The 25,362-nt window shown below is 34.6% G+C and overlaps 1 protein-coding gene across 1 annotated transcript in view; it reads right to left on the bottom strand.

The window, feature by feature from the left end:
* Positions 1–1,529: 1,529 nt before the first annotated feature.
* The window catches only part of AP-2mu (adaptor protein complex 2, mu subunit), a 53,199-nt gene continuing 29,366 nt past the window's right edge, over positions 1,530–25,362 (bottom strand). Inside the window, exons 4-8 of the mRNA XM_089090671.1 lie at positions 24,660–24,878; positions 23,386–23,647; positions 20,367–20,600; positions 10,199–10,310; positions 1,530–3,969 (exon numbers count right to left, since the gene is read on the bottom strand). Of these exons, the coding sequence (XP_088946797.1) occupies positions 3,835–3,969; positions 10,199–10,310; positions 20,367–20,600; positions 23,386–23,647; positions 24,660–24,878 (962 nt within the window). The 3' untranslated portion in view covers positions 1,530–3,834. The remainder of the gene's footprint in view (positions 3,970–10,198; positions 10,311–20,366; positions 20,601–23,385; positions 23,648–24,659; positions 24,879–25,362) is intronic.

The raw sequence follows: 25,362 nt of genomic DNA, 5'->3' as shown, positions 1-25,362 counted from the left end.
GAAACATTTCTTAAAAATAAAAATATATAAATATATACATATTTCACCAATATGAAAGTTACTGATTTATTCAAGCTAGTCGAAGACAGAAAAAGAGAGGGGAAACTCATGCATTTCTACGACACGTTTTTATATCGAATATACGTAATGATTTTATGGTTTGGGATGTTGAGATGATAATTGAGAGCTGTACAATATAAGTGAATGACGGAAAAAAAGCTTATGGTAATTTGCAGAATACTGGTCCCGTTCGTCTAGTGTTCAGGACTCGTAAGAAAACATGATTCATTGTTGGATACCTAAATAAAAAAAAAAAAAAAAAAAACATCTCTTTTATGTTATGGTGGATTTTAACAATGAATTGATGCGATGTTTCGAATCAAACAAGGGGTTAGAATTTTTTAATACATCATTTTTACATGGCTTACTACCCCCTTTTTTAGTGGGGAATGTAGCTAAACTCATACTTTAATATACTACTGGGCCAAGCTTAGTCAGGTTTATCTCCATACAAAAAAGAGAGAGAAAAAAAACAAAAAACAACCGGCCTCTTCTTTTTTCGGAGTGTACTGGTGTAAAACTAAATCATCTGCTGTGCTTTACTAACCTCCAAGTTGTTCATTTGTCCCTTACTTTAAATGCTAATTAAGTAAATGGGTAGCATGCATGCACCACTTACTTTTTATTCCATTTTAAAAAAAGGAAAAAAAAAACAGAATTAATTTAATTTCACATTTATAGCAAGAATCCAGTTGCCAGCCACATAAACAACATACGCCTAATCTTAAAGACAATAATCAGAAGAACTTAGCGCTTTTACCGTAAGGGACAAATATAACACAGCCCTTGCGTGCCCACCTTGCAAGTAGAAAAACCAACACTTCGCAGGAGAAAGAGAAAAATCAACTAATATTAGGACTTTCCATAGGTCATCAATATAAATGATGCATAAGAAATAAAAAACTTATTTTCTTTTTCATAAATACATTAATTGAAAGTCTATAGAAAATTATACGATTTGGAAGGTTTTCTTGCAGCAAATATTTCTTAATTTTATACAAACTACGGATTATTCCTTTTGATTTTACTTTGTTAATCAAGTTTTCTCGATGTTTTAAGTTGCGCAACTTGACATAATCTAAAAATTACATACGAAGAAAAACAAAAAAGAATAACCCGAACTAAATTTCGCCCAAAACGTCTCACACAAGGTAAGCATGCAAGGACGCGATAAACTCTCAGAAATTTAAAAATAGTACTCAGAGGATGACCTCTGCTCAAAACCTATACATTAGGAAATTAATCATCGATAAAAGCTCTTTGTTAAATACTCCCACCAATTAGTTTTCTGACCGGCAACAGTCAAATGAGTAATGTACGCCAAAGAAAGTCCCTACAGAAGAAGAATCTATCTTCTTTGTTAAGAATAAAAAAGACCAAGCAAGACAGCCAAATTGTAGTTTTATATAAGATACACGGAAAATAGTTCAATTGCCTGTCCCTATACAAATCCTATAACATCTGAAATCAGTTTAATTTTTTATTACACTTAACCTAAACACAAGACATCAATTTACTTACAGCACAGATCATTTAGGTAATATGCATTATCACAAAACAAAAAGTGGTTCCAACAAGCAAGCTATATTTCAGAAAAACAATCCGACGTAATTTCAAGAAAAAAAAAAAGAAAATGGAATGTGATCCTCAATCAAAGAAAAGCTAAAACCTTCAAAAAAACTATTTCTTTCAAGAAGCCTGTTACAGCTCTATATATTTTGGCCTATCAGGTAATGTGCTTATTTGCCTTTTTGAGCATCTACAAGCCTAAATAATAAATTACCAGGGTTGTCAAGCACACGAATTTTGAGCCATACCAGATGTCTATGCAGATGAATAGTCTCTTGTGCATCTAATCAGACAACATTTGATTAGCTTTATTTCTGTTCTTTTGTAATTTATTCTCTAACGCAGGCAGTTGAGGGATGAAGGGGTAAGGGGCCTGGACAACTTCGAACCATTATAATTTTTTGGTGTTTTTTCCATTATTTTTCTATACAAAATCCTGATAAGTTCTCTATCTTTACAAAGTCCCCTCCCCTCTTACACCTAGGAACTAATTCTTGGATATATGCCTTTACATCCTATAATATAAAATTGTATTATTAACTAGCCAAAAAAGCGCGCTTTGCGTGCCTATTAGCTAGCTAGAAACCTTTTTTGCTTTCTCCCTCAACTCGGTGGGGCTCCTCGCAGATTTCTAAAACTATTTTGGCCACTCCCCAGAATTTTTCTGGGACATTGGTGCCTCCAAGGAGGCACCAAAAATGCTAAGCCTTACGACCCCTTCCCTGTGCAATATCCACCCACTACACGAATACGAAGTCAAAATTACTAAGGGCATATCTCCAAGAGATTCAAGTCGATCAACTGAGGTGTTACCGAAAAATGACTCTTTTTACAGATATTGTATTTTGATCGCCAATCAAAACGAAACTTCGTAAATATAGAAACGTGGCTGTTGGTGTTGGACTGGTTTGGCGTACTTATTTATTCCGATTTAGAAAAAAGTACGCAAAGACAAAACAACTTGTTTTTTTCTAAACAAATAATGAATTAATCCTGAAACAAATTGATTTATTTTTTTTCGAAACAAAATAAATGTGCAAAATAAAGCATAAAATTAATCATTTTTCAAAGTGTACTTTAGAAACGAACACAAAACGAATTTAATCTTGAAGTAAACACAGTGAAGATACTAGTAAAATCATAAACTTCAACGCGCTTCAAAGAATTGAGGTAAAGTTAAAAAGAATCATATTTCTGTTTCAGAACTCAGGCTACTACTAAAGCATGGTAGAATTAAGCAAATGTTAAACAGGCGTTCGTCTAATTTCTTACAAACGATTCTGCTTCATCATCAGCTTCAAAATACTTAACTGAAGGTCGCTCACACATTAACATACATTTACAGTTTAAATTTTCGGTGACTTTCAAGCAGCATAAAAACATAAAACCATTTTCAGTTTTAATATAGGAAAACAAGAAAAAAAAAGAAGCGATACAGAAAGTATCGCTTCCTATGTTAAGTTTCGGCGAAATGTTTGATTTTGTCCATTTGTCTATAACGCTATTCTTTTTTCTCTGAAACGCTGGCTATAGTGAACATTATATGGAATAGGCTATCATTGATATACTAAATTTGTTTTATATTTAAATAGCTATACAAAACATAGTTAAAAAGGAAAGAAAAACAAGAGAAACATTCACTTGACACATAAGATTTTCAACCCAACTTTAAGTGGAAACCATCCTGACCACAATAAACATGATCGACTATTTAAAGCATTTTCAAGTTAAGCAACACAATTTACATTAAGACTTTAGTTTCAATAAAGACTGTAATATAAATATGGACTACTAAGCCATCAAAAGTAAAAAAAGACATAGATAGCAAGTTTGACAGAAAAAAGAGGCATGCACAGTTTGGGAATAGTAGAATAGGCTCGCTCTTGTTACAAGCAACAGATGCTGTTTAAGAAAACAGAAAATGGCCCCTAGAAGCGAAAACAAATGTACTACGCACGAAACTAGGAGAATATCTTAAATAGGGGTACCAGCCATAGACAAACCCAAGCAAAAACTTCTTAAAAATTGACCTATCAACATTTAACCATAAAACTTTAATGTCCTACAGGGGCAGTAGACACAATGCAAGCTTATCATCCAGGCTTTATATAACTTATAGTTTGACTCCACAGCGGAAAAAGAGAAACAATTGAAAAATAATAGCCTATATTCAGTTCTTAAATCTGTTGATCGCTCATTCTATTTTTAGCACCGAGTTTCATAAAGTCCAGAGCGTCCTATATATCTGACCCACTTGATGACATCATGATCAGAGTAATTTAGTTTTGGTTCAAATACTTTGAGGTAGCGAACTTTGAACCCAGAGGGAGCAAATGGAACCTAAAAAGCAATAGCGGTTAGAGAACTTCACAGCTCAGTCAATTATTTAAAAAAATATCAAACTATATATTAAATAATACTGTTCGTACTGTTACCATTATAATTTTTAACAACAGTACTAGATGTTGTTTTGTTTCAAAAATTAAATTCATTTAATTTTTATGGATTAACACAATTAAAATTAGCTAACGAAAGCATAAAAACCTAAGTTTAAACAGGCATAAGAGCAACTGTAGTATATTGTCTCTTTCTATGGCCCTCCCCCTCCCCACAGAAGTCCTTATAGTTACAACTCGACCCCCTAGCCAAGAAAAGGTACAAGGTATATTTACGGTCAATTTTAGAACGCACCAAATTTTATAGTTTGACCAGTATATCATGTTTAGTTCATTAAATGAAACCTCCTGACTGTGTGCCATCTCAAAATGAGAAATACTCACTTGCCTTTAGATTTCAGGTAGCCGTCGTGTGATAGTTTTCAGAAGTGAAGATTAGGGATTAGCTGAGAGTTGCACGCACTTACGACGTATGTAAATTAATATTCAAGTCGTCAGGATTGTATTACATTTGACTTGTTTTTCTTAAAAATACCATAACTATTATTTCAATTATTTTTTGTATCCACATAGTGATTATACCAAAGTTTGCAATTTTACACTGACAATGAACCGTTTCAAAAATATTAACCGAGTCTGCCTGCTCCAATCCTTTTTTAATTGGAATGTCACTTGGGAAATACGAGCCGAGTATAAATTCGTACGAAATATTATCCCCCATACTTTAGAAAAAAAAGAAAAAGAAAAATAATTAATAAGAAGAGGAAGGCAGAAGCAATACTTTGGATATGTGCCACTGCTTTGTCCTATACTATCGATTTCAATTCATTTCAAGAAAGTGGTAAGGGTCCAACTTCTGTAGTTTTTACGGAATTTGGACCTTTTATCGGATTAATGAACATGGTATTACATTGGGAGCACGGCGTAAAATTCTTGTCTGGGGACAAAAATTGCGTTTTTACTTGTCCTTGAGCTAGAGCCTACAAATTAAAGTTGCGTAAATTGAAGTTTATTTTTATCGTCTATGTCAGACAAATCTCAAGCATCTAAAATACTGTCATCTATTGTTACAACTATTTCTGTTTGTGATTTGAGTTAAGTCTGGGATTTCATTTTTTGAGTTTGAAACTGGCGTAGAAGAATAGTGTTACATGTGCCTTCTAAACTTTAATAGTTCTCCCATTGCTAAAGATATTGGAGGCTATCCTTTAGTCCTTTCTTAGTAGTATTATTAGGAAATTGGCTCACATCAAGAAACTCAACTTTTGAACTAGATAGATACAATCTTTATATTTAAAGTTGATCAATCGAATTGATGAATGTAAATTATATCAGTTCTTTTGTAAAAAAAATCACTTATGAAATGAGTTGTTTTAAGATTTTTGGAGAGCTGAAAATTCCTTTGTTAATAATAAACATCGGGAACAAGTAAAATTGGATAATGATTGCAAAATAAAGATATGATTTGGTTCGCTGGAAAAAGAAGCTGTAGGCAAAAAATAGGACTGTAGTTCTACCTTTTAAGATGGGATTTTTTTTTTTGCAGAAATGAAGACTCGTTGCTCTTCTTTAAACAAGAGTCACGTACGGATTCTGAATTTCTAAGGTAAAAGAGCAAAAGCAGGCCAGTGGTTCTCTGCCTCCTCCTCAGATTTCTTACTGCCAACTTTTTTTTTGCAGAAAGGTACCCATATTACGTCAGAATCCCGCAAAAAAAAAAATCCCATCTATATAAGTGGTGGACCAAAATCGGCCCGTGACCTTTCTTATAGCCCTCCCCCCCCAAAAAAAAAATAAAACTCCACCACCAATATTTCAATAAAATTGCGTGTGAGTTGCATCTAGCTTGAAACAAAACCACACAAGGATTTTCAGATAGCATTATTAGGAGGTGAAAGTGAGCCCATAGCCCGTCGAATCCTCAGTGGTTCCTGGTAGAAGGGTGCTTAAAGACACGGAGGCTTTACTCAGGACATTTGAAACTGTTGACATTTACAGCCCAAATTCAAGCGGACGTTAAGTTTCATAATTCAGAGATTTATTGTGTATCACAAAGAGTGAATTCCAAGAAAGAGTCACAAAGCTTGTATACCTTCTGGCAAAAGGGTTGCATGTATGTACTGATTGTTATACCTTTCATTCGCTTCTGACACTTTTTAGCAGGGGAAATTTGTCTTCATCTAAACAGGTTACACAGCAATTAAAAATAATTATGCAACCCATTGACGTATTTTTCCAACTATTGGTTAAATGTTTATGTGGTTCTATTTTGTGTGATAAGTATAGACTCAAATTGTTTTTACCATCAAATACGTAAGAAAAAATCAATAGGTTTTATGTTTTTAGGCAAAATAATGTGACCATAGCCTGTGTAGGGATTTGTGTTTTGAGTCAAAATAATAAAACTTTAGCTTGATTGGGACTCAGAAAGTGCTGAAAAAAGCTGATTAGCTCGTTTTAACATAACACATTTTGAGAACGTCTTAAAGAAACGTGTCATAATTTGTCTTTTGTTCGTTTGTCTTTGTCATAATTCGTTTTCTTACAATACAATTCTTCTTAGGACATAATTTTTAAGGTTGTGAGGGGTGAAGAACTAAATCATTTAATGGATGGCGAAAAATCACAATCAAAGTGTTGTTTTGGCAACACTTTCGCTGGCAGAACCGAACATATGTTGCAACGGCAATAAACATCGTTCTAACAATGTAAATTTAGTTTCTTCATTTTAAGATTTAACATTATTAGCGCTCACACCACAAATTAATCAAACATTTCCTCTGCTGCTAAAATTAAACGACAACGTACTTTCTGCTTAAAAAAAAAAAAAAAAAAAAAAAAAAACGCTCAAACCACAAATTAATCAAACATTTCCTCTGCTGCTAAAATTAAACCACAGCGTGCTTTCTCCTTAAAAAAAAAAAAAAAAAAAAAAAAACAAACGAAAGCAAATCATTTATTCTAGTATTTTTACTAACTTGAAACACACCATCCAAGTCCAAACTCTCAATGTTTTAAATGCAATAAAGAATAAAAACACATTGAAACTGAAACTTAATGACGAGTTCCTTTACATTAAAATTAAATATTGCGTCAATAAAGCGACTTATTCAGGGTTCTTGCTTCTAAATAATTATGAAAAAGAATTTAAAACTTTATGCTGTCCCAAGATGATAAAACCTCAATTTCTTTCCAATTTCAATACAATAAGCGCATAGAATTCAACAAGGATATTACCCTTCTTTGGAAGACCAAAAACTGAAACCAGTTCGAGTGTTTTATTTTTGAGAAAAATTATTTTCTCAAAATAATTTTTGAGAAATGTGTGCAAAGAAGAGTTTTGGAGATAGAGATCAAGTGCAGTTGGTTGTCTGCAGCAACTGCAACATCAGCAACATCATCTGCATGTCTGCGTTTGTATTTGTTTATATGTTAATGCTTGTCTATGTATTTCTGTGTCAATATTATGATAAGAAAAATAGAAGACTAAAAAGTCGAAAATTAATTACTATGTCTAACTCGTTAACGAGTTATTTGGTTCCACACCCATGCAACCACATTATGTAAAAGAAACAACAATGTATCGACTCTATCGTATTCCTCTAAGCAAGACTTCAGAGGAAATACAAGGCAACATGATAAAACCCATATATTTGAACTAATTTTGTTTTCCAACCATAGATGATTAATTTATCTGTTGACACCCTAAAATGCCTAATAATTGCCTAGTGAAAAAAAAAAAGAGCCCCTATCTCCAAAACTCTTCTTCGCATACGAAGAAAAACATAAGACAGAAAAATTCTGTCCTCGTGAAACGTTTTTTACATTGGGAAGAAAAAACTTATACCGGATTGCTAAATTTTTCTTATCCACTCGTGTCTCCAATCAAGCCATAACTAGTACGGCAACGAAACGTTATTTACTACTTTTTTATTCCAGAACAAATCTGGCATTTTGTAACATAATTTTGGATGGATTTTTTTCGCAAAAAAAAAAAAAAAAGAAGATAGATTCACTTTTAAGTGCTATCAAACAGTTCGTGGTAACGAACTGTAAGTAAGGAGCGACCCGGCTCAATGGTAACCGAAACTCTAAAACACGGAATTTTGGTACCAATAGATACATCGAAAGAATAAGATTTTAAATCTGAGTTCAAATATATAAGTTCATCAAGTTTAATATTACCCATCAAAAGTTACATGCCTGAGAAAATTTGGCGGATTTTTGAAAAAAGGAGCAAAGACCCTCTAAAAATTATGGAAACTTAATGAAATTCACACCATCATATTCTGCGTATCAGAGAACCTTACTGCAGAGGTTTTAACCTCCTATCTACAAAAATGTGGTATTTTGCATTTTTTGCCAGAAGAAAGATCACGGGTGCGTGTTCATTTGTTTTTTTGTTGTTTTTTTCCCAGGGGTAATCGTATTGACCCAGTGGTCCTAGAATATCTTAGGAGGGCTCATTGGAACTGAAATTAAAAGTTCTAGTGGCCTTTTTAAGTAACCACAAAAAATGGATGGCAACTAGGCCCCCTCCCACGCTCATTTTTTTCTCAAAGTCACCCAATTAAAATTTTGAGATAGCCATTTTGTTCAGCATAGTCGAAAATCTAATAAATATGTCTTTTAGGATTACTTAATCCCCCACAGTTCACAGGGGAAGGGCTGCAAGTTATGAACTTTTCCCATTGCTTACATATTGTATTGGTTATTGGGAAGAATACAGACATTTTCAGGAAGAATTTTTTTCTGGTGGGGGGGGGGGCTGGAGGAGGGGGTTACTCGGGAGAATCTTTCCGTGGAGGATGTTTCTTTGGGGCAAGGGACATTTATATGAAGGGGGCGCCAGATTTCCAAGCATTATTTAAAAAACGATCAGAAATTAAATTAAAAAAAACCAGTTTTTTCAACTGAAAGTAAGAAGCAACATTAGAACTTAAAATGAACATAAATTATTACGTATATGAGGTGCGTCTCACCCAAGTCAATACCTCACTCTTTACTCTACAGTTTTTTTAGCGCTTTCAAAAGAGCTATCTATTCTAATAAACGGCCTTTGTTATTCTGGGTTTTTTTAATTGAATTTTTTTTTTAACTTTTAACGTAAATAGCGTTTAATTGACTACGGTGAGAACCCCATCATATGCATAATAACAAAATATACGTAGTAAAAAAAAAACAATGAGAAAACCACGCGATACGGTTAAATAGTAATCGAAACTTTTAAAACGGAACTTTGATGTCAATAAATGTATTAAAAGAATGGGCTTGTAATTATGATTCTAAATATATGAATATTATTAAGTTTATTATTAATCATCAAAGGCTACGAGCCTGAGAAAATTTACCTGATTTTTTAAAGAGGGGGGAAACATCCCCTACAAGTGAAAGAATTTTAATGAAAATCACACCGTCAGATTCAGCGTATCAGAAAACCCTATAACATAGGTTTCAAGCTCATATCTGCAAAAATCTGCAACTTTGTATTTTTTGCCAGAAGAAAAATATACTAATATTGAAGGTCGTTACGTAAGTTAACTTGTAAATTACGTCAGAACCAAATTTAGAGAAAGCCATTTAGCAAAAGGAAAGTAAATTTTTTATGCAAATTTTGTTTACTTATTCAATGCCGGCGAGCCAAAATAAAAGCTGCATTAACTAAAAAACGATCAGAAATTAAATAAAAAAAACAAGTTTTTTAAACTGAAAGTAAGGAGCGACATTAAAACTTAAAACGAACAGAAATTATTCCGTATATGAAAGGGGCTGTGCCCTCCTCAACGGCTCGCTCTTTACGCTAAAGTTTTTATTGATTAAAAAAAAGAGTTGTGAGAAAGTCAAACTTTAGCGTGAAGAGCGAGGCGTTGAGGAGGGCACAGTCCCTTTCATATACGGAATAATTTCTGTTCGTTTTAAGTTTTAATGTCGCTCCTTACTTTCAGTTTAAAAAACTTGTTTTTTTTATATAATTTTAATTAAGAACAGATTCTCTTCCCAGCGCTATTTATTCTAAACCAAAAAGGTAGCTTTGCTGACCAAATTATGGAAAGGTAGTTTTGTGCCTACGGTTGAAATTTTTAGTCAATTACGTTAATGATTTTGCTAGGGCAATTGAACATTGACATTTGACTGCTTTAATATATAAAACGATGAAAGGAGTATTTACTCACTTCAAAATTCATAGATATAGGTGGTCGTGTCCATTTTTTTTTGGTTTCCGTTTGTAACAACTCAATCTCGGCCGATATCTGAGATTCCTTCATTCCACCCATACGCTTGATCCTAAAGAGAAAATCAGTTAGTAAAAACATTATTCAAAGCTTTGAAATAAATTTCTTTACATATTTTCTTTAACACTAATGTTGCCAAACTCAAATTCCTAATGTAATTGCTTTGTCTCTCAAATGTATAACCTTGGTTAAAAATGAATTTAATGAGACAAGTTCTTATTTAATTTATAGTTGAACCAAATGACCCTATTTCGCTCCTGAAACAATGGCAGAAAAGCCTTCAACTGAAACAATGGCGGTTGGGTTATAGTTCTTGGCTTCTTGGCCCTTTGGTTTTCTTGAAAATTATTAAATAAAGCTCAATTACAGATTGAAAGCGTAAAATGATAGCTTTTAGGGTGTTCACTCAGTCTGTTAATTATTAGTCTTGATTAAAGGACCCAAAAGTAAGCGAAAATTTCGTGATATGTAAAAATTTAGTGAAATATCTTGCGATTATTATGTAGGGTGCAGATCTTCCGGGCATATTAAATGCCAAGAAATATGAGAACAGCCAATATTTAGGAACGTAAGCTACGTTCTGAGTTTGATCCACTTGTGAGAAGATTCGTGCTATGTTGCTTGTTGGTCTTTTTATCTGTCATAAAGGCTTTGTTTATGTTTGACGTTTCAAATTGCTTAGCAACTGATTTCTCTGATAATATTTTTGTTACTATTGCTCGATCTCATAGTACTCGAGACATTAGTCAATTTTGAATGCCACGAGTTCTAGGTTTTCTATGTACCCTATCCTGCCAAATGAGTTCACCATGATTTCTGAAATACTACATGAAAAAGACAAAAGGCCAATCTTTCTCGTGTTAACAAGAAACCATTTACAATATGATATTTAATTATTACATTTTTTTTAGTTTGGAGAATCCGTAATTCTCTGTTAAGCATTCTTGTATAACTTGTTATTACTGATATTAAGATATACCTAGAGAGAACAATGCTGCTGGTCTTTTTGATTTTTTTGGGTTGATGTACAAAAACTGCTAAGGTTGACAAGCAAAATAAACAAGAAAAAAGAAAAGAAAATCGATACAAGCGAAGTCTGCAGTTTTTAGATCACGGACATAACAAAACTTACAAATTCGTCATTTTAGGTCCACAAGACGTCTAGCACAGATATTGGGGCCATCGCAAAGTTGTTCGATCACTCGATCAGATTTAAAGTATTAAAGTAAACTTCTACACAATAATCCAAGTAAGCTGCAACACTATATGGCATTCTTGGCCAATGTTGTGCCAACTTTCACATCAGGGTCAGCACAAAAAAAATTTATTTAGGAAAGCTCAGAACTGAGGATTTGCTAATTCCTAGGTGCTCAACTTCTGAAGTTTTTCATAAGTTTTTTGTCAATTATCTTCCTTCATTTTTTGAATAGGGCCTCGTTGGGTATTTGAATAATACCCAAAATGCTGCAGCACGACTATGAGCTACGTAAGATACTTGAGCACAAGGAATATCTTTCTTCAAATCACAATCTTTCTTCATTTTTAGTTACACTGGATCTTAGAGGGTTATTACAGAACAAGTTGCAAGTTTTAATTATCAGTAATTCAGTCAAAGGGCCACTTTGAAAAGAATTGGAGATAGCCCATTGCCTTCAAGCTGATTCGGCACCAATTCCATTTGGCAGTTCCATCATATCATTGTTTATCTATTCAGTTTTCCCACATCGAAGATAATCGGTAGTCAAAACTATCTTTTTTTATCTTAAGGGGATGGTGAAAGTATATTTTTCAGGAAGAAGGGAGAGAGATTTGGAGTAGAGTAGAATATTTTTATTTACTACACATACATAAATAAATGTCACAAAACAGCGCACATGCCTGGTGGCATACTTTATCGCTGACTGAAACTTATGTACTCAGACTAAATTTCTAAAATTTGGTACGTTACTATTTTTTTTTATAATATCATCTTGTACTTCTTAGCTACATTCATTTCAGGTATTTACCCCCCGCACCCCCTCCCCCAGATGCATACAGATATGAACCTAAGGGAGGGAACACCTAATTATTTTTTAAGGAAGTCATTAGAGAAAACAGAAAAGTGTGGTTTCAAGCTGACATTCTGAAAATTTCCTACTTACTAATATTGGAGAAAATTCAACCACCTCCCGTGTTTGGACTGAAAGCAACAAATGTAAAATTTATTTTTGCATAATTTTCTACTACGTGTATACTGTTTCCAATAACTATATTAATTCATTACATTTTATGCTAAACTTCAACTTGCCAATTTTGGCAGTCGGCCTAGTAGTAAAAGTTGCCAATTAAGCGGCAACACCTACCTCAGAGCTCAAATGGTAAAACTGTCATTTAACATACATGTAGAAACAAAAACAAAAGAGAGCAAACAGCAAAATCAAAATGTCTTTCCATGGAATGACTCTTAAAAGTATCCTGGATACTATGTTTAAAACGGAATATGAACAAGAAATAACAAATAGAAACAATCAAAATTGTTATAATTAAGTGTTGAACAAAGTACACAAAAAATATAAACCCAAGCTCGGGGAACAAAAGATTTCGACAAAGAATGCAAGCAACTGCTATTAAGGCTCAGAGCCATGGGGGTCATTTGGAGGGGGAAGGCAAGGCAGTGGGCAGGTGTCCCCCTCCCCTAACGATTTGGGAATTATTATGATTTTTTAAGTAAACCTAAAAATTATAATTGGCGAAAAACTGGTTATGTGTTGCCATGTTCATTTTTATGTAAAAACACAAAACATTTTTCACTGGACTAGGTAAGAGGTACATTTTAAATTAACTTTTTATCAGAGGCAACGCTGTAGCGTTGCCTATAGTAAAGGCCATACGGCTCCAATGTTTTATGATTTTTTTTTTCCCAGAGGCACTTCATATGGAAGGGGTCGTCGTAGAAGCTTCAAAGGGGGCTCATTCGATTGGAAATCGAGAGTTCTAGTGCCCTTTTTAATAGTCGAAAATGATTGGGGGGCAACTAGCCCCCCCCCCACGCCCATCATTCGCCCAAACACATTCAATCAAAAATTTGAGATAGCCATTTTGTTCAGCGTAGTTGATTTCCAGATAGAAAATATATTTTTGAGGAGGATACTCCCCCACAACCCTCAGGGCAAGGGTTTTAAGTTATGCCCTGGGGGCATATAAGGTTTTTTATAGAAGGCGTTGTTGAAGAAACTTCAAAACAGGCTCATTTGATTGAAAATTAAAGAGCTAGTGCCCTTTTTAATAGTCGAAAGTGATTGGAGTGTAACTAGCCCCCCCCCCCCATGCGCCCATCATTTCGCCAAACAGATCCAATGAAAATTTTTAGATAGGCAATTTGTACAGCGTAGTTGAGGTACAGATAGTAAAAACATTTTTGAGCTGCACAATCCCCCACAACCCTCAGAACACGTGTTTTCAGTTACGGGCTGGGGGTATGAAAGGTGTCCACGGACAGTTCTGTTGCCGCAACTACAAAACCGACTCACTTTATTGTACCCTCAAAGGGATAGTACCCTTTATAATAGTTCACAATCATGGGTAGGCAGATGGCCCCCCCCCCCACGCACATAATTCCCCCAAACACATCCAATAAAAATTTTTAGATAGCCATTTTGTTCAGCGTAGTTGATTTCCAGATAGAAAATATATTTTTTAGGAGGATACTCCCCCACAACCCTCAGGGCAAGGGTTTTAAGTTATGCCCTGGGGGCATATAAGGTTTTTATAGAAGGCGTAGTCGTAGAAACCTCAAAACAGGCTCATTCGATTGGAAATTAAAGGGCTAGTGCCGTTTTTAATAGTCGAAACTGGTTGGAGTGCAACAAGCCCCCCCCCCCCGCCCATCCTTAGCCATTTTGTTCAGCGTAGTTGATTTCCAGATAGAAAATATGTTTTTTAGGAGGACACTCCCCCACAACCTTCAAGGCAAGGGTTTTAAGATATGCCCAGGGGGCGTATAAGGTTTTTATAGAAGGCATTGTCATAGAAACTCCAAAAAAGGCTCATTTGATTGGAAATTCAAAGGGATAGTGCCCTTTTTAATAGTCGAAACTGATTGGAGGGCAACTAGCCCCCTCCCCAAGCCCATCATTCCCCCAAACACATCAAATAAAAATTTTGAGATAGCCATTTTGGTTAGCGTAGTTGATTTAGATATAGAAAACATATTTTTGAGGAGGACACTCCCCCAAAACCCTCAGGGCAAGGGTTTTAAGTTATGCCCTGGGGGCATATTAGGTTTTTTATAGAAGGGGTTGCCGTAGAAACTTCAAAACAGGCACATTCAATTGGAAATTCAAAGGGCTAGTGCCCTTTTTAATAGTCGAAAGTGATGAGAGGGCAACTACCCCCCCCCCCCGCCCATCATTCCCCCAAACACATCCAATCAAAATTTTGAGATAGCCATTTTGTTCAGCGTAGTTGATTTCCAGATAGAAAATATGTTTTTGAGGAGGACCCTCCCCCAGATGCCTTAGGGCAAGGGTTTTAAGTTATGTCCTGGGGGTATATAAGGTTTCTATAGAAGGTAGTGTCGCAGAAACTTAAAAAAAAGCTCATTCGATTGGAAATTCCAAGGGATAGTGCCCTTTTTACTAGACGAAAGTGATTTGAGGGCAACTAACCCCCCTATCACGCCCACCATTTCCTCATACCCATCCAATCAAAATTTTAAGACAGCCATTTTATTAAACATAGTTTAAGTTCTGAAAATTAGGTCTTTGAGGATGACAACTCCCCCAAAGCCCTCAAGGCAAGGGTTGTAATTTAAGGATTCTCCGAATCCTTCATTTTATTTATTATGGAATGGATGCTCATAAAAACTTTGGAGAGGGCTCATTTGATTGGAAATAGAAGTTCTTGTTCACTTTTTAGGAGTCAAAAGAGATTGAAGGGTAACTAGCCCCTCTCCCTCCTCCACGCCCTAAATGCATCAGATAAAAATTGTGAGAGAGACATTTTGGTAAAATAGTTCGAAGTTCTGATAACAAAAACTCCGCTGTCGACACAGCCCACCCGTGCGCAGGGGTTGGCATTGCAGGTTATACCGTGGGGCAAAACTTTTTAAGGGGGGCTTATAACCTAAGAGAAGGGGTTTTGTACGCGAAGAACACATAGGAAATCTATTATAATTATCCAATTATAAGGTTAAAATACATATTCTGTGATAGATGCAAAATTGCTTTGGCACTCAAATTCCTATTAAGGTCAATTCCAAACAGTCTATTTTTTCAATCCATTCATTGTTGTCAATCGCTGTCCACAAGTTATGCAAGCTGTCTATTGATCATATATAAGGTTTTTATCAAAGAGGTAATCGTATAGACTTTGAAAAAAGCCTCATTCGATCTAAATTGAAAGTTCTAGATCCGTTTTTTAAAGTCAAGAATAATCGGACAGTAAGCACCCCCCCCATGCCAAAAAAAACTTGAAACTTTTTGCAATAAAAATCGAACAAAAATTAATTAAAAACAACTTTCCGAAAAATAAGTTTTTCAAAGAAAAGTAAAGGCCATTTTAAACTTAAGCTCAGGAGATACAAATACCTGTTAGAATTCAAACTCAAAACGACCAAAAATTACTATTAAAGAATAAATGAAACACAAAACGAACAGAAATTAAATAAACAATTATAGCAAAAAACATACAACAAGTAACAGTATAAATGAACAAAAAGATTTCAAAGTGAGTAACCCTTATATTGAACATGAAAATCACGCTTAAAACGAACAGAAAGTAAATAAACAATCAATGCGAACAAACATACAATAGATATTAATATAAATGAATAAATAAATCTCAAAAAGAGTAAAACTTAAATTGAATATGCAAATCAAGTTTGAATCGAATAAAAATAACTACAAACAAGAGTTCGGGTATCGTCTCACTGCAGAAGCCTAAAACCTATTGCGTCATTGGCGCTTTACTGAAAACAATTCTTTGAAATATTTTCACTTTTGTAACTTTAAGAAATCAAAAATTAATTAAGATTTTAAGGAATAAATATCAGAATATGTATATTAAATTGACAATGCGCATTTTTTTTCAGTAAATTAATTTGAATTTTTTTTTAGTAAAGTACAAATTATATTCTGGCTTTTAGAAAGCATAATTTATGCTCGTTTTGAGTTTGTCTCTAATATTTATTTTAATTTTTGTTCGTTTTGGGTTTCATTTATTTATTGACACTGATTTGGGGTAGTTGTATGCTTGGTATATTATATGATATTCCGGACGCCAGGTGTTGAAAATGTGAACCATACCACGACGGAATGGGGCTGCAACGAGAATTAGCCTATCTTCCACCCCCTAAATTGACCATGCGGATTCAAAAATACCAATGGCACTTGCTTGCGAGTGGTGGAACACTCCAAAACTTGACATGTTATTATATTTTGGTGTTTCATGCAAGAAAGTGCATGTTCCACAAAGTTTGAAGTGCAGTTTTCCGCTCAAATAGAAATGCCTAGAAGCCATAGAATGTTTTCATAACAAACCAACACGATTAGTTACAAAAATGGCAGAGTTAAAAGAAATGGCAAATCTATATGAGTCTTGAACAGTCTTGGAAAGTATAAACAAAATCAAATTGAATATTAGATATATAATGATATTAATTGTTGAAAGATCCATCAGTTCAAGATTTTCTTTCACTGTAATTTTTATTTTTATTCTCAATGCTGCAAAAACTGGAAAATAATAAATTTGTAATATACGAGTAATTTGTTTTCAGTGGAGCACCAATGAGGCAGAAGGCTTTAGGTTTTTACAGTTAAAGACGGGGGCAGTATCCAAATTTTGCTTGTAGTGAAACTATATTTGTCTTAATCAATCTTGAAAGAAACTAATATGTTAAACTGAGTATTTTATACATAATGATATTAATTGCTAAAAGTTCATTATATTAAAATTTTACTGTGATTTTAATATTTATTTTCAATATTAAGGACAAAAGAAAACAATTTTAATATAATTCTCTTTCAGTAAAGCGGCAATGACGCTATAGATTTTAGGCTTCCGCAGTGAGACTATACCCAAATTCTTGTTTGTAGTTATTTTAATTCGATTCAACCTTGAATTGCATGTTCAATTTAAGTTTCACTCGTTTTAAGATTTATTCATTCATTTACATTAATATATATTGTATGTTTGTTCGCATTGATTGTTTATTTAATTTCTGTTCATTTTAAGTTTCATTTATACTTTAACAGCAAAATATTTGTCTTCGTTTTAAGCTTGATTTTCATATCTAATAGAAGAAATACTCGCTTTAAGATATATTTATTCATTTATATTATTACTTGTCATATGTTTTTTGCTATGATTGCTTATTTAATTTCTGTTTGTTTTGGGTTTCATTTATTCTTTAATAGTAATTTCTGGTCGTTTTGAGTTTGAATTCTAACAGGTATTTGTATCTCCTGAGCTTAAGTTTAAAATTGCCTTTACTTTTCTTTGAAAAAATTATTTTTCGGAAAGTTTTTTTTAATTAATGAAATTAACATTGACACAGCAAAAGTCGTGAAAGCGCTAGATATGCTTAAAGTTTGATAGGGTAAGGTAAGTGCACAAAAATAGATACACGCCATGCACGCGGGGCGCTACGAATCCGCCGGTGAGCTTCCACCACCAGATGGGCACGGAAGCAAGACTGTCAATTTGATTTTATGTTTATTTGATGTGGATGTATTGTTTATAATGTAATGTGTAATATTTTCGAAATTAATCGAGTAGCGTCTTTGCTAAATAGCAACTTTTCTTCGTTATCGCTTATGAGCTTATTCTTTAATCCAAGCACTCATTCTTTGCAGGTTAGATATAAGGCATAATTAGACGCCTAAGAAATGCCATAATCCATGGAAGGGGTTAATATCTTGATACATCAATTAACTTGCCTAATCTTTGGGTATTTTTTTGAATGAATAATGGGTATTATTTGAAAAAATGAATAATGGAATTTTCGGAATTTTGAGCAGTGGCTTAAATTCATCAAAGTAGGTAATAAAACTCAAAAGGTTTAAAGAAAATATATGAAAATATTGGAAATGATACTGAAAATGTTAAAATCTCGAGATTTTGAGAGCAGCAGGCCAAACGGCTTTCTTTCTCGCCTGTATATATGCCTATTTCTATGTTGTTACTTTGCTTTCTTTTAATGAGGCTTAGTTAGAATATACTTTTTGAGATTCCAAATATAGAATTGTATGAGTAAAAAGGGAGGGAGGAAGGGCCCAATACTTTTTTTTATTTTAAATTTACTAGACACGGGACAGATCGTTACGAAGCTAGTAAACTGAACAACTAGCGTTCCCACAGCAACGTGTCAGGATAGTGGGTAGGGAAGGGGGCTCGGAACCTCTTTCAAACTGTATGTCCCAATTTTTACGCAGTTAAATTGCTCTTTTAGTGTTTTAAAGCCGAAAAGGGGGTATCGTGTTCTTGTCTGCGCATCAACCATGATTTGCAAGTGTATTTTGTAGTTTTTGGCCCCTTCAAATAAATTACTGTATACGTGTTTTCAGTTTTAACTGGAAGCAGAATGGAGATACAAATAAGGGGGCATGTGACGTGAAACGGCTAAAATAATTCTTAATTTCAAGTAAAAAAAAAAAAAAAAAAATCACAACATTGACAATTTTTCTTATGATTTTCATTGCTTTTATAGCCGGACCGTTTTTTTACGATTGCCTCCCCCCCCACTCAAACATGACTTAGCCCATAAAATTTATGTTTCTATGCCCGATCCCTAGCATATTAGAAATCTGCTGAACCTTACCACATATTCCGAATTAGAAAGTAATTCCTACTTAACGACTGAAAAACTCCTCATCAGGCACGTACGTAGGAATTTATTTAGGAGGTACACGGCACATCTAGACCCCCCCCCAAAGCAGTGTTTTATATATATATGACAAAATGAGGAGAATAGTAAAATCTAGAGGATCTGTTGGGGACGAAGGCAAGAGCGGCATGGTGACCAAGAGAATTGTTCTAAAACATTTCAAAAGCAAATTTGTTTATCTACTTCCAGATTTCACAACCAGTCTCATATACCTGAATCCAGTGTCGTTACTAGCCAAAATGTTGGGGGGAGGGGAGCTAGAGATTTTACCGACTGGCTGGTCATTTTTACCGACTGTTTTTTTGTCAATAATTAGCATAATGTCCGTTTCAAATACAATATGTAAAAGCACTGCACAAGTCGGTAAAACTACGGCATTTACCAAACGAGATATATATTTTGGTGCATATCATGTCACTATTTTAATGCTGTTTATTTAACCAAATAGAAAATTGTAGCCCCATCCATAAAATTATGGCAGGAGTTGGTAAAACTGCTGTTTTTACCAACCAAGTTCAAAATTTCTGTAGATGACATGCCAGTATTCTCGTGGTCTTTATTGAACTGAACAAAGAATTTTAGCGACTTCTTTTTTTTTTTTACCGAGTGACCAAAAACATTGGAGGGGGGGGTGGGCCCCCCCCCCCCCCACATGTGACGGCCCTGCCTGAATCACGTATGAATAATTACATAGCGAAAGAAAATTTAGTTAAAAATTTACTTTGAATAATTTTAGGCAAAATATAATATTAACAGAAATATAAAGGAAAGGGAAATTAGTCAAGACAAATCATAAAGCTCGACTTTTAGCTTGTTGACTATTGACATTGAGCTTTCTGATAATTGAAATTGGACTAATTTGCGTTTCGACTAACTTGGTTCAACTTCAGGCTAACCTAAGACCTTAAATAGTGAAAATTGTATTATTCGTTTTGAAATGAATTAACCTTGGCTTATTAGCTTAAAATCGAGTTATAAAGGTACTTCATAACTGAGCGACCTGGAAAGTCCAAGGGACTCGAAAAAACTTACTATATCAAGGGATTGGTTTGCAGCGCATAAATTAAAAAAAAAAACACCTCCAAAGTTACACAAAAATTAAACGTTACAGTCCTAAAAAACAATTATTTAAAGATCTCTGCCAGCCTTAGTCCACGAAATTTTGGTTTTGAAACGGATTTTGTAACTATATGAAGAATAAAAAAAAAAACTTAAAAAAAGCAAGAGAAAAAAGAAGGAACTTACTTCCAAACAATAGCATTTTCCGATGCTTTATACTTGGCTTTTCCTTTCATGCAAATCAATTGTACGCCAGATGTATTTAAAGGTGTAGGAATCCGAACCTCTATTTTCTGGGCTAAAAGCGATGGCTTAAAATTTGACTTGAGAACCACTTTGACTTCCATACGTGTCCTTCCAACCTCACGAACAAGAGGTATAACTCTAAACGGAAGGGATATGTCCTTGGTTGTACGATACCTAGGAAACATGGAAATGCTAAAGAATACATTCTTCCGAATGAAATTCGTGCTACTATAAATTACTATAGAGTAACATTGTTATATCGAAGAATTTATTACACTGTCAGTGCTGCATATCGGGTGCGTCAAAACACAAAAGCTTATGAACTATGCACGAAAAAATATTGAAATAAAATGGAACTTAATCTGGCAATAACGCAAGAATTTAATTGGGATGGGGGCTGTGCCTTGATTGATTAATATTTTTTTTTTGTATCAAAATTATTAAAGCCAAATTTGCATTATCATGGTTCCAAGATTATTTTGCAAGAAATTCACGCTTTTAATTAGAATAGTCCACAGAATTAATCCTAGTTCACAGGATTACAAACCTTAATGATTGTCAACAATTTTATCATGTTCCCAGTTTAGGCCAGCCTCGGGTCAGCTTTGCAAACAGGAACGCGTACATCGAAAGATTTTCCCCTCTGAAGTACTTTCAAGGGGTATTTTCTTTTTAATTTTTTAAATAGCATGGAGTCAAACTCTAAGTCAGACCCAAGCAAATTTAAAATGACAAAACCTCTTTTTTCAAATGAGGTTCGAAGTGAGTTTAAAAGGTATTTTTTTTTTGTTTCGTTTAATATCAATATCAGGGAATCAAATTTCAACTCAAAATCAAGAAAAATGAAGGTGAACAGAAATCCTTATTTCATATAAGCAAGCAAATTAATTTCTTTAAGTTTTAACTTACCCTGATATGATCACTCAGCCACCAGCCCCAAAAATACCAAAAAAAGAATTAAAAGTAATAAAAGCCCAATAGGATAAAAAAAGAAAAGATTTTTTTTCAACTGAAAGTAAGCAACGACATTAAAACTTAAAATAAACAGAAAGTAACACACACTTTTATGTCAAAGAGTTTGATACAGGATCAGTGCTACATATTGGGATGATGAGACCCAACAGCCGATGAACTAAGCACGCTAAAATACTAAAATAAAAATGGGACGGATTTCGGCAATAACGCAATAATTTAACTGGGATGGGAGCTCCGCCTTGACTGAGCATTAATTTTTTATTCTGTTTTTTTTTTAGTATAATTTGCAGAACAATGGTTCCAAAATTATTCTGCAAAAATTCACACTTTTAGCTTGAATAGTTTAACTGCAAGTCATTGGAAAGGAAGACATAAATAGCTAGACAGTTTTGATTTTATAAACTAGGCATATTGACTAACTAATCTATGGGACTCCGAAACTTAATGATTGTCAACAACTTTATCGTGGTCACTGTGTAGGTCTACACTTTTCATGCAGCTTATGATCGGTAAAATTAAACTGAATGAATCTTATATATTCGGAATCAGCATACTAAGGTAATTCTTTTGATATATCTATTGATATCAAAATTCCGTTTTTCAGAGTTTTGGTTACTATTGAGCCGAGTCGTTCCTTACAGTTCATTACCCCGAACTGTTTACTTAAGAATCAACCCCAGGAAATATTTTGGCGTTATACCATCAGCCGCACTCACCAAGTTGGTTAAGATCTGGCAACCCCTTCTCCTAGATACTCTGATGACAAAAACGTAGTGAAACCCTTCCTCCAATAGATGTCGTATCAGGTTCAGAAACCTTAAAAGGCATAACACAGAATCAGTCATCGCCCTTTACCAGCTTTTATTGAAATCCGGCCACCCCTCCTGGTAGATGTCCTGACAATGGGAACTCAGGCCCTCCTACCTCATTCCGGACATATGTAGGTTCAGATTGAACCTCAACAAGGCACAGGAAGGATACCCGCTCAAACCTCCGACAAAACATTGAGATCCAACAACCTCTTCTTAAAGATATTGCGATATCAAGAATTATCAGACCCCCCACCCTCGAGGTCAGATCCGATAAGGATTATAAAAAATCTAAACCCAGACTTCAGTTCTTATTTCACACTATTCTTGACCGATACCTGATAACCCATTTTGATATCTCCTTCGCCATAGAGGTCAGAATTGATAAGGGTCCCTTAAAGACACAACTAGGATCCTTACCCTTACTCATTGGCACCCACAAGCTGTATTTTAGGCACTTCCAATGCTATATAATGGAAATGTCAAAACAAAAATATAAGGCAGCGTCATTCAGCCAAGGGGGAAGGGGGCTGCCCCCCCCCCCTTTTTGGGCGCCCATGCTTATACTATAAATCAAGCTCACAGTGTGTCAGAATACTCAAAAGAAACAAGTAGAACACCTTGTCTTACCTCCTGCTAGGTTTGACTGAAACCTGACCACCCCTCCTGGTAGATATCTTGATGATAATAATTTGAGAACCCTTCACTTCTTTCCTTACAAGAACTTTCAATAATAACAATTCTGCATATCACAATCTTTGCAAGATGCGGAAAATTGATGAGTTGATACACCAAAAATGCAGAAAAAGGAAGACAGAAACGTGAATCAAGAGAAGGTCTCTCCCAAGATTGATCCAAGGGACTACCAAAAGAGAACAACTTCGACACAAAAACATTTTTATGAACACTTCAGACTCTCACCCACATTATGAAGATCATTGACCCCCCTCCCCCTTTAGGTCTTGACTGACGGTACTCACGAAATAAATTAAGGTTGTTTTGAATTCCTCTAGTTTAACTCAGCAATTATATTGTAAGTGACACTTGTAATTTTCAATTTGTAGTATTACACCCATGCTTAAGTCGCCAAAGATCTCATCCATTTCAGACTCCTATGTTCCTTGGGGTTCTTATGTTAAAATCAGAACTAAAGGGCACTAGGAAGGTAAGCATACCTCATAAGTTCAAACTCGCCATCTGGTGGTATGAAGGAAATTGAATGCTCAGTTTCAAACTTAGAGAGCTTGACACACTGATGAAATTGGCAGTCGTCAATAGCTATGGACGCCTTTGTTGCTTTTGCCGGATCATCAGAGGCTGAACCTTTTTTGGCTTCCATTACAATCTTATCATTAATCCCAAATTTGCACTCAGGCATACCAGAGAGGTAGGATTTCATAACTATTTTTCCGGCAACGTGGGCAGACAGAACTTGACCTGTAAATAAGAATCAATACTACACGACACTCGAAACGCATGAAAATGGCAAAATGACCAAAAAAAGAAAGAAAAAGGGTAAATGCTCATTCACAAAAGATTTTACTAATACCGAGAATTAGCTATTGCTAATTTCAGCCAATCAGAATTTTTAAGCCAACCAGAAAATCCTATTAAAAATGTGATTGGCTCAAAATAGTGCAATTTTGCTGTGAATGGGCCTTAAGCAGAAAGATGGAAACACTCTCTTTGTAAAATCTCATTTCTAAAGTCGTTTAGAGCGATTTTAAAACAATGGTTATGTATCGATTTTTGATCATCTTCGGCGATGGACAGAAATCACTTCTTAAGATGGCCGATATGTCAATATTTGCCATGCAAGCAAACCCTAACTAATTTTATAAGGAAAAAACAATAGGCTACAAACAAACATTTCTTTGACGCTTCCTACAATAGGGAAATGCAAAGGCTTTTTTTTTGGGGGGGGGGGAGGGGTAATTAAAAGAAATAAATCAAAACTAGGTGTAAAACATGGAAAGTATGGTAAAATCTCTGCATTTTATAATGAGGACAAACCAAAGGCCCCTTCCTGCATACAGAGGCCCAGACACCTGCATACGTATCTGTTTGTATGGACAAAAAAGTAAGAACCTAATTCATTAAATTTTTAGTATGGTAAAAAAAGTAGTAGCTATCACGCTTTTCTTATCATTTTTTATATTAGAAGAAATATCCAGATATTTATTGCTTGAATAGAAACCAGATAGTAAAGAAAAACGGCTGCAATATACGAGCAGGTAAAGCAGCCACCTCGCGGAGTCTTTCCTGGAGACATCGAAGAAAAAGTAGACGGATATGGCAAAAACACGTGCTTTTTGTAGTGCACTAGAAAGAGAAAGACAGAAAGAAAGGAATAAGTAAATAAATAAAAAAAGAGAAAGAGAGAGAGAGAGAGAGAGAGAGGGAGAGAGAGGGAGAGAGAGAGAGAGAGAGAGAAAGAGAGATTAAATACCTTGAGGAGACATTAGTAGATTAACATATTCTAAAACATCTAAGAATAGTTCATTTCTCCTATATTTAATTCCTTCTCTTCGCCAACCAATTTGACCGGTAACTTGAGATGTAATCTGAGCCTGCTCTTCTTTGGTTTGAGACTTGACCCCTTGCTGAGTGATAAAAGTCTTTAGGACACCAGTGTCCGTGTTCTGGGGATAGCCAAAGTCGAGTATTTCTAGAAATTAAATTAAAAACACTTGGGCGTATTTAAATATTTCAGCAGAATTAAGTTAAAACTTGATTTCAGCAGCGTTTGTGGCAAATGTTTGCAACTGCTTCCAGAGGATATCCCAAATCTGGAGGAAGAACTACTCTTTTTCAGTCAGTATTTTAGATTTTGGTTCTAAAAATCTCCGTTTTCGAAGGTTTCAGTACCCCTGTAAAAAATCATCTGGTATCCCATAATTAAAAACCGTGTACACAATAATAGCTTAGTTAACTAGAAGAATTAGATAACTGGTTATAAGAGTCCAAAATTCTAAAGTGCAAAACAGCGTCAGTTTTCTTTTCACAAGCCTGTGAGAAAATAAGGAAAAACAAAAATGGCTGATGCTGTCTTCAATTTGTGTACAGTGTATGGAGCTAAAAAAAACAACTAAAACGCAAAATCTTGAATATCATATTATTGTTATTATATATTTTTTTACAGTATATTAGTA

This window comes from Artemia sp. Qi Xiang Cuo, chromosome 6 (assembly GCF_049724085.1).
Source record: "Artemia sp. Qi Xiang Cuo chromosome 6, ASM4972408v1, whole genome shotgun sequence".
NCBI lineage: Eukaryota > Metazoa > Arthropoda > Branchiopoda > Anostraca > Artemiidae > Artemia > Artemia sp. Qi Xiang Cuo.
The sequence above is the reverse complement of the archived record's forward strand: the minus strand, read 5'-3'. Positions and strand labels throughout refer to the sequence as shown.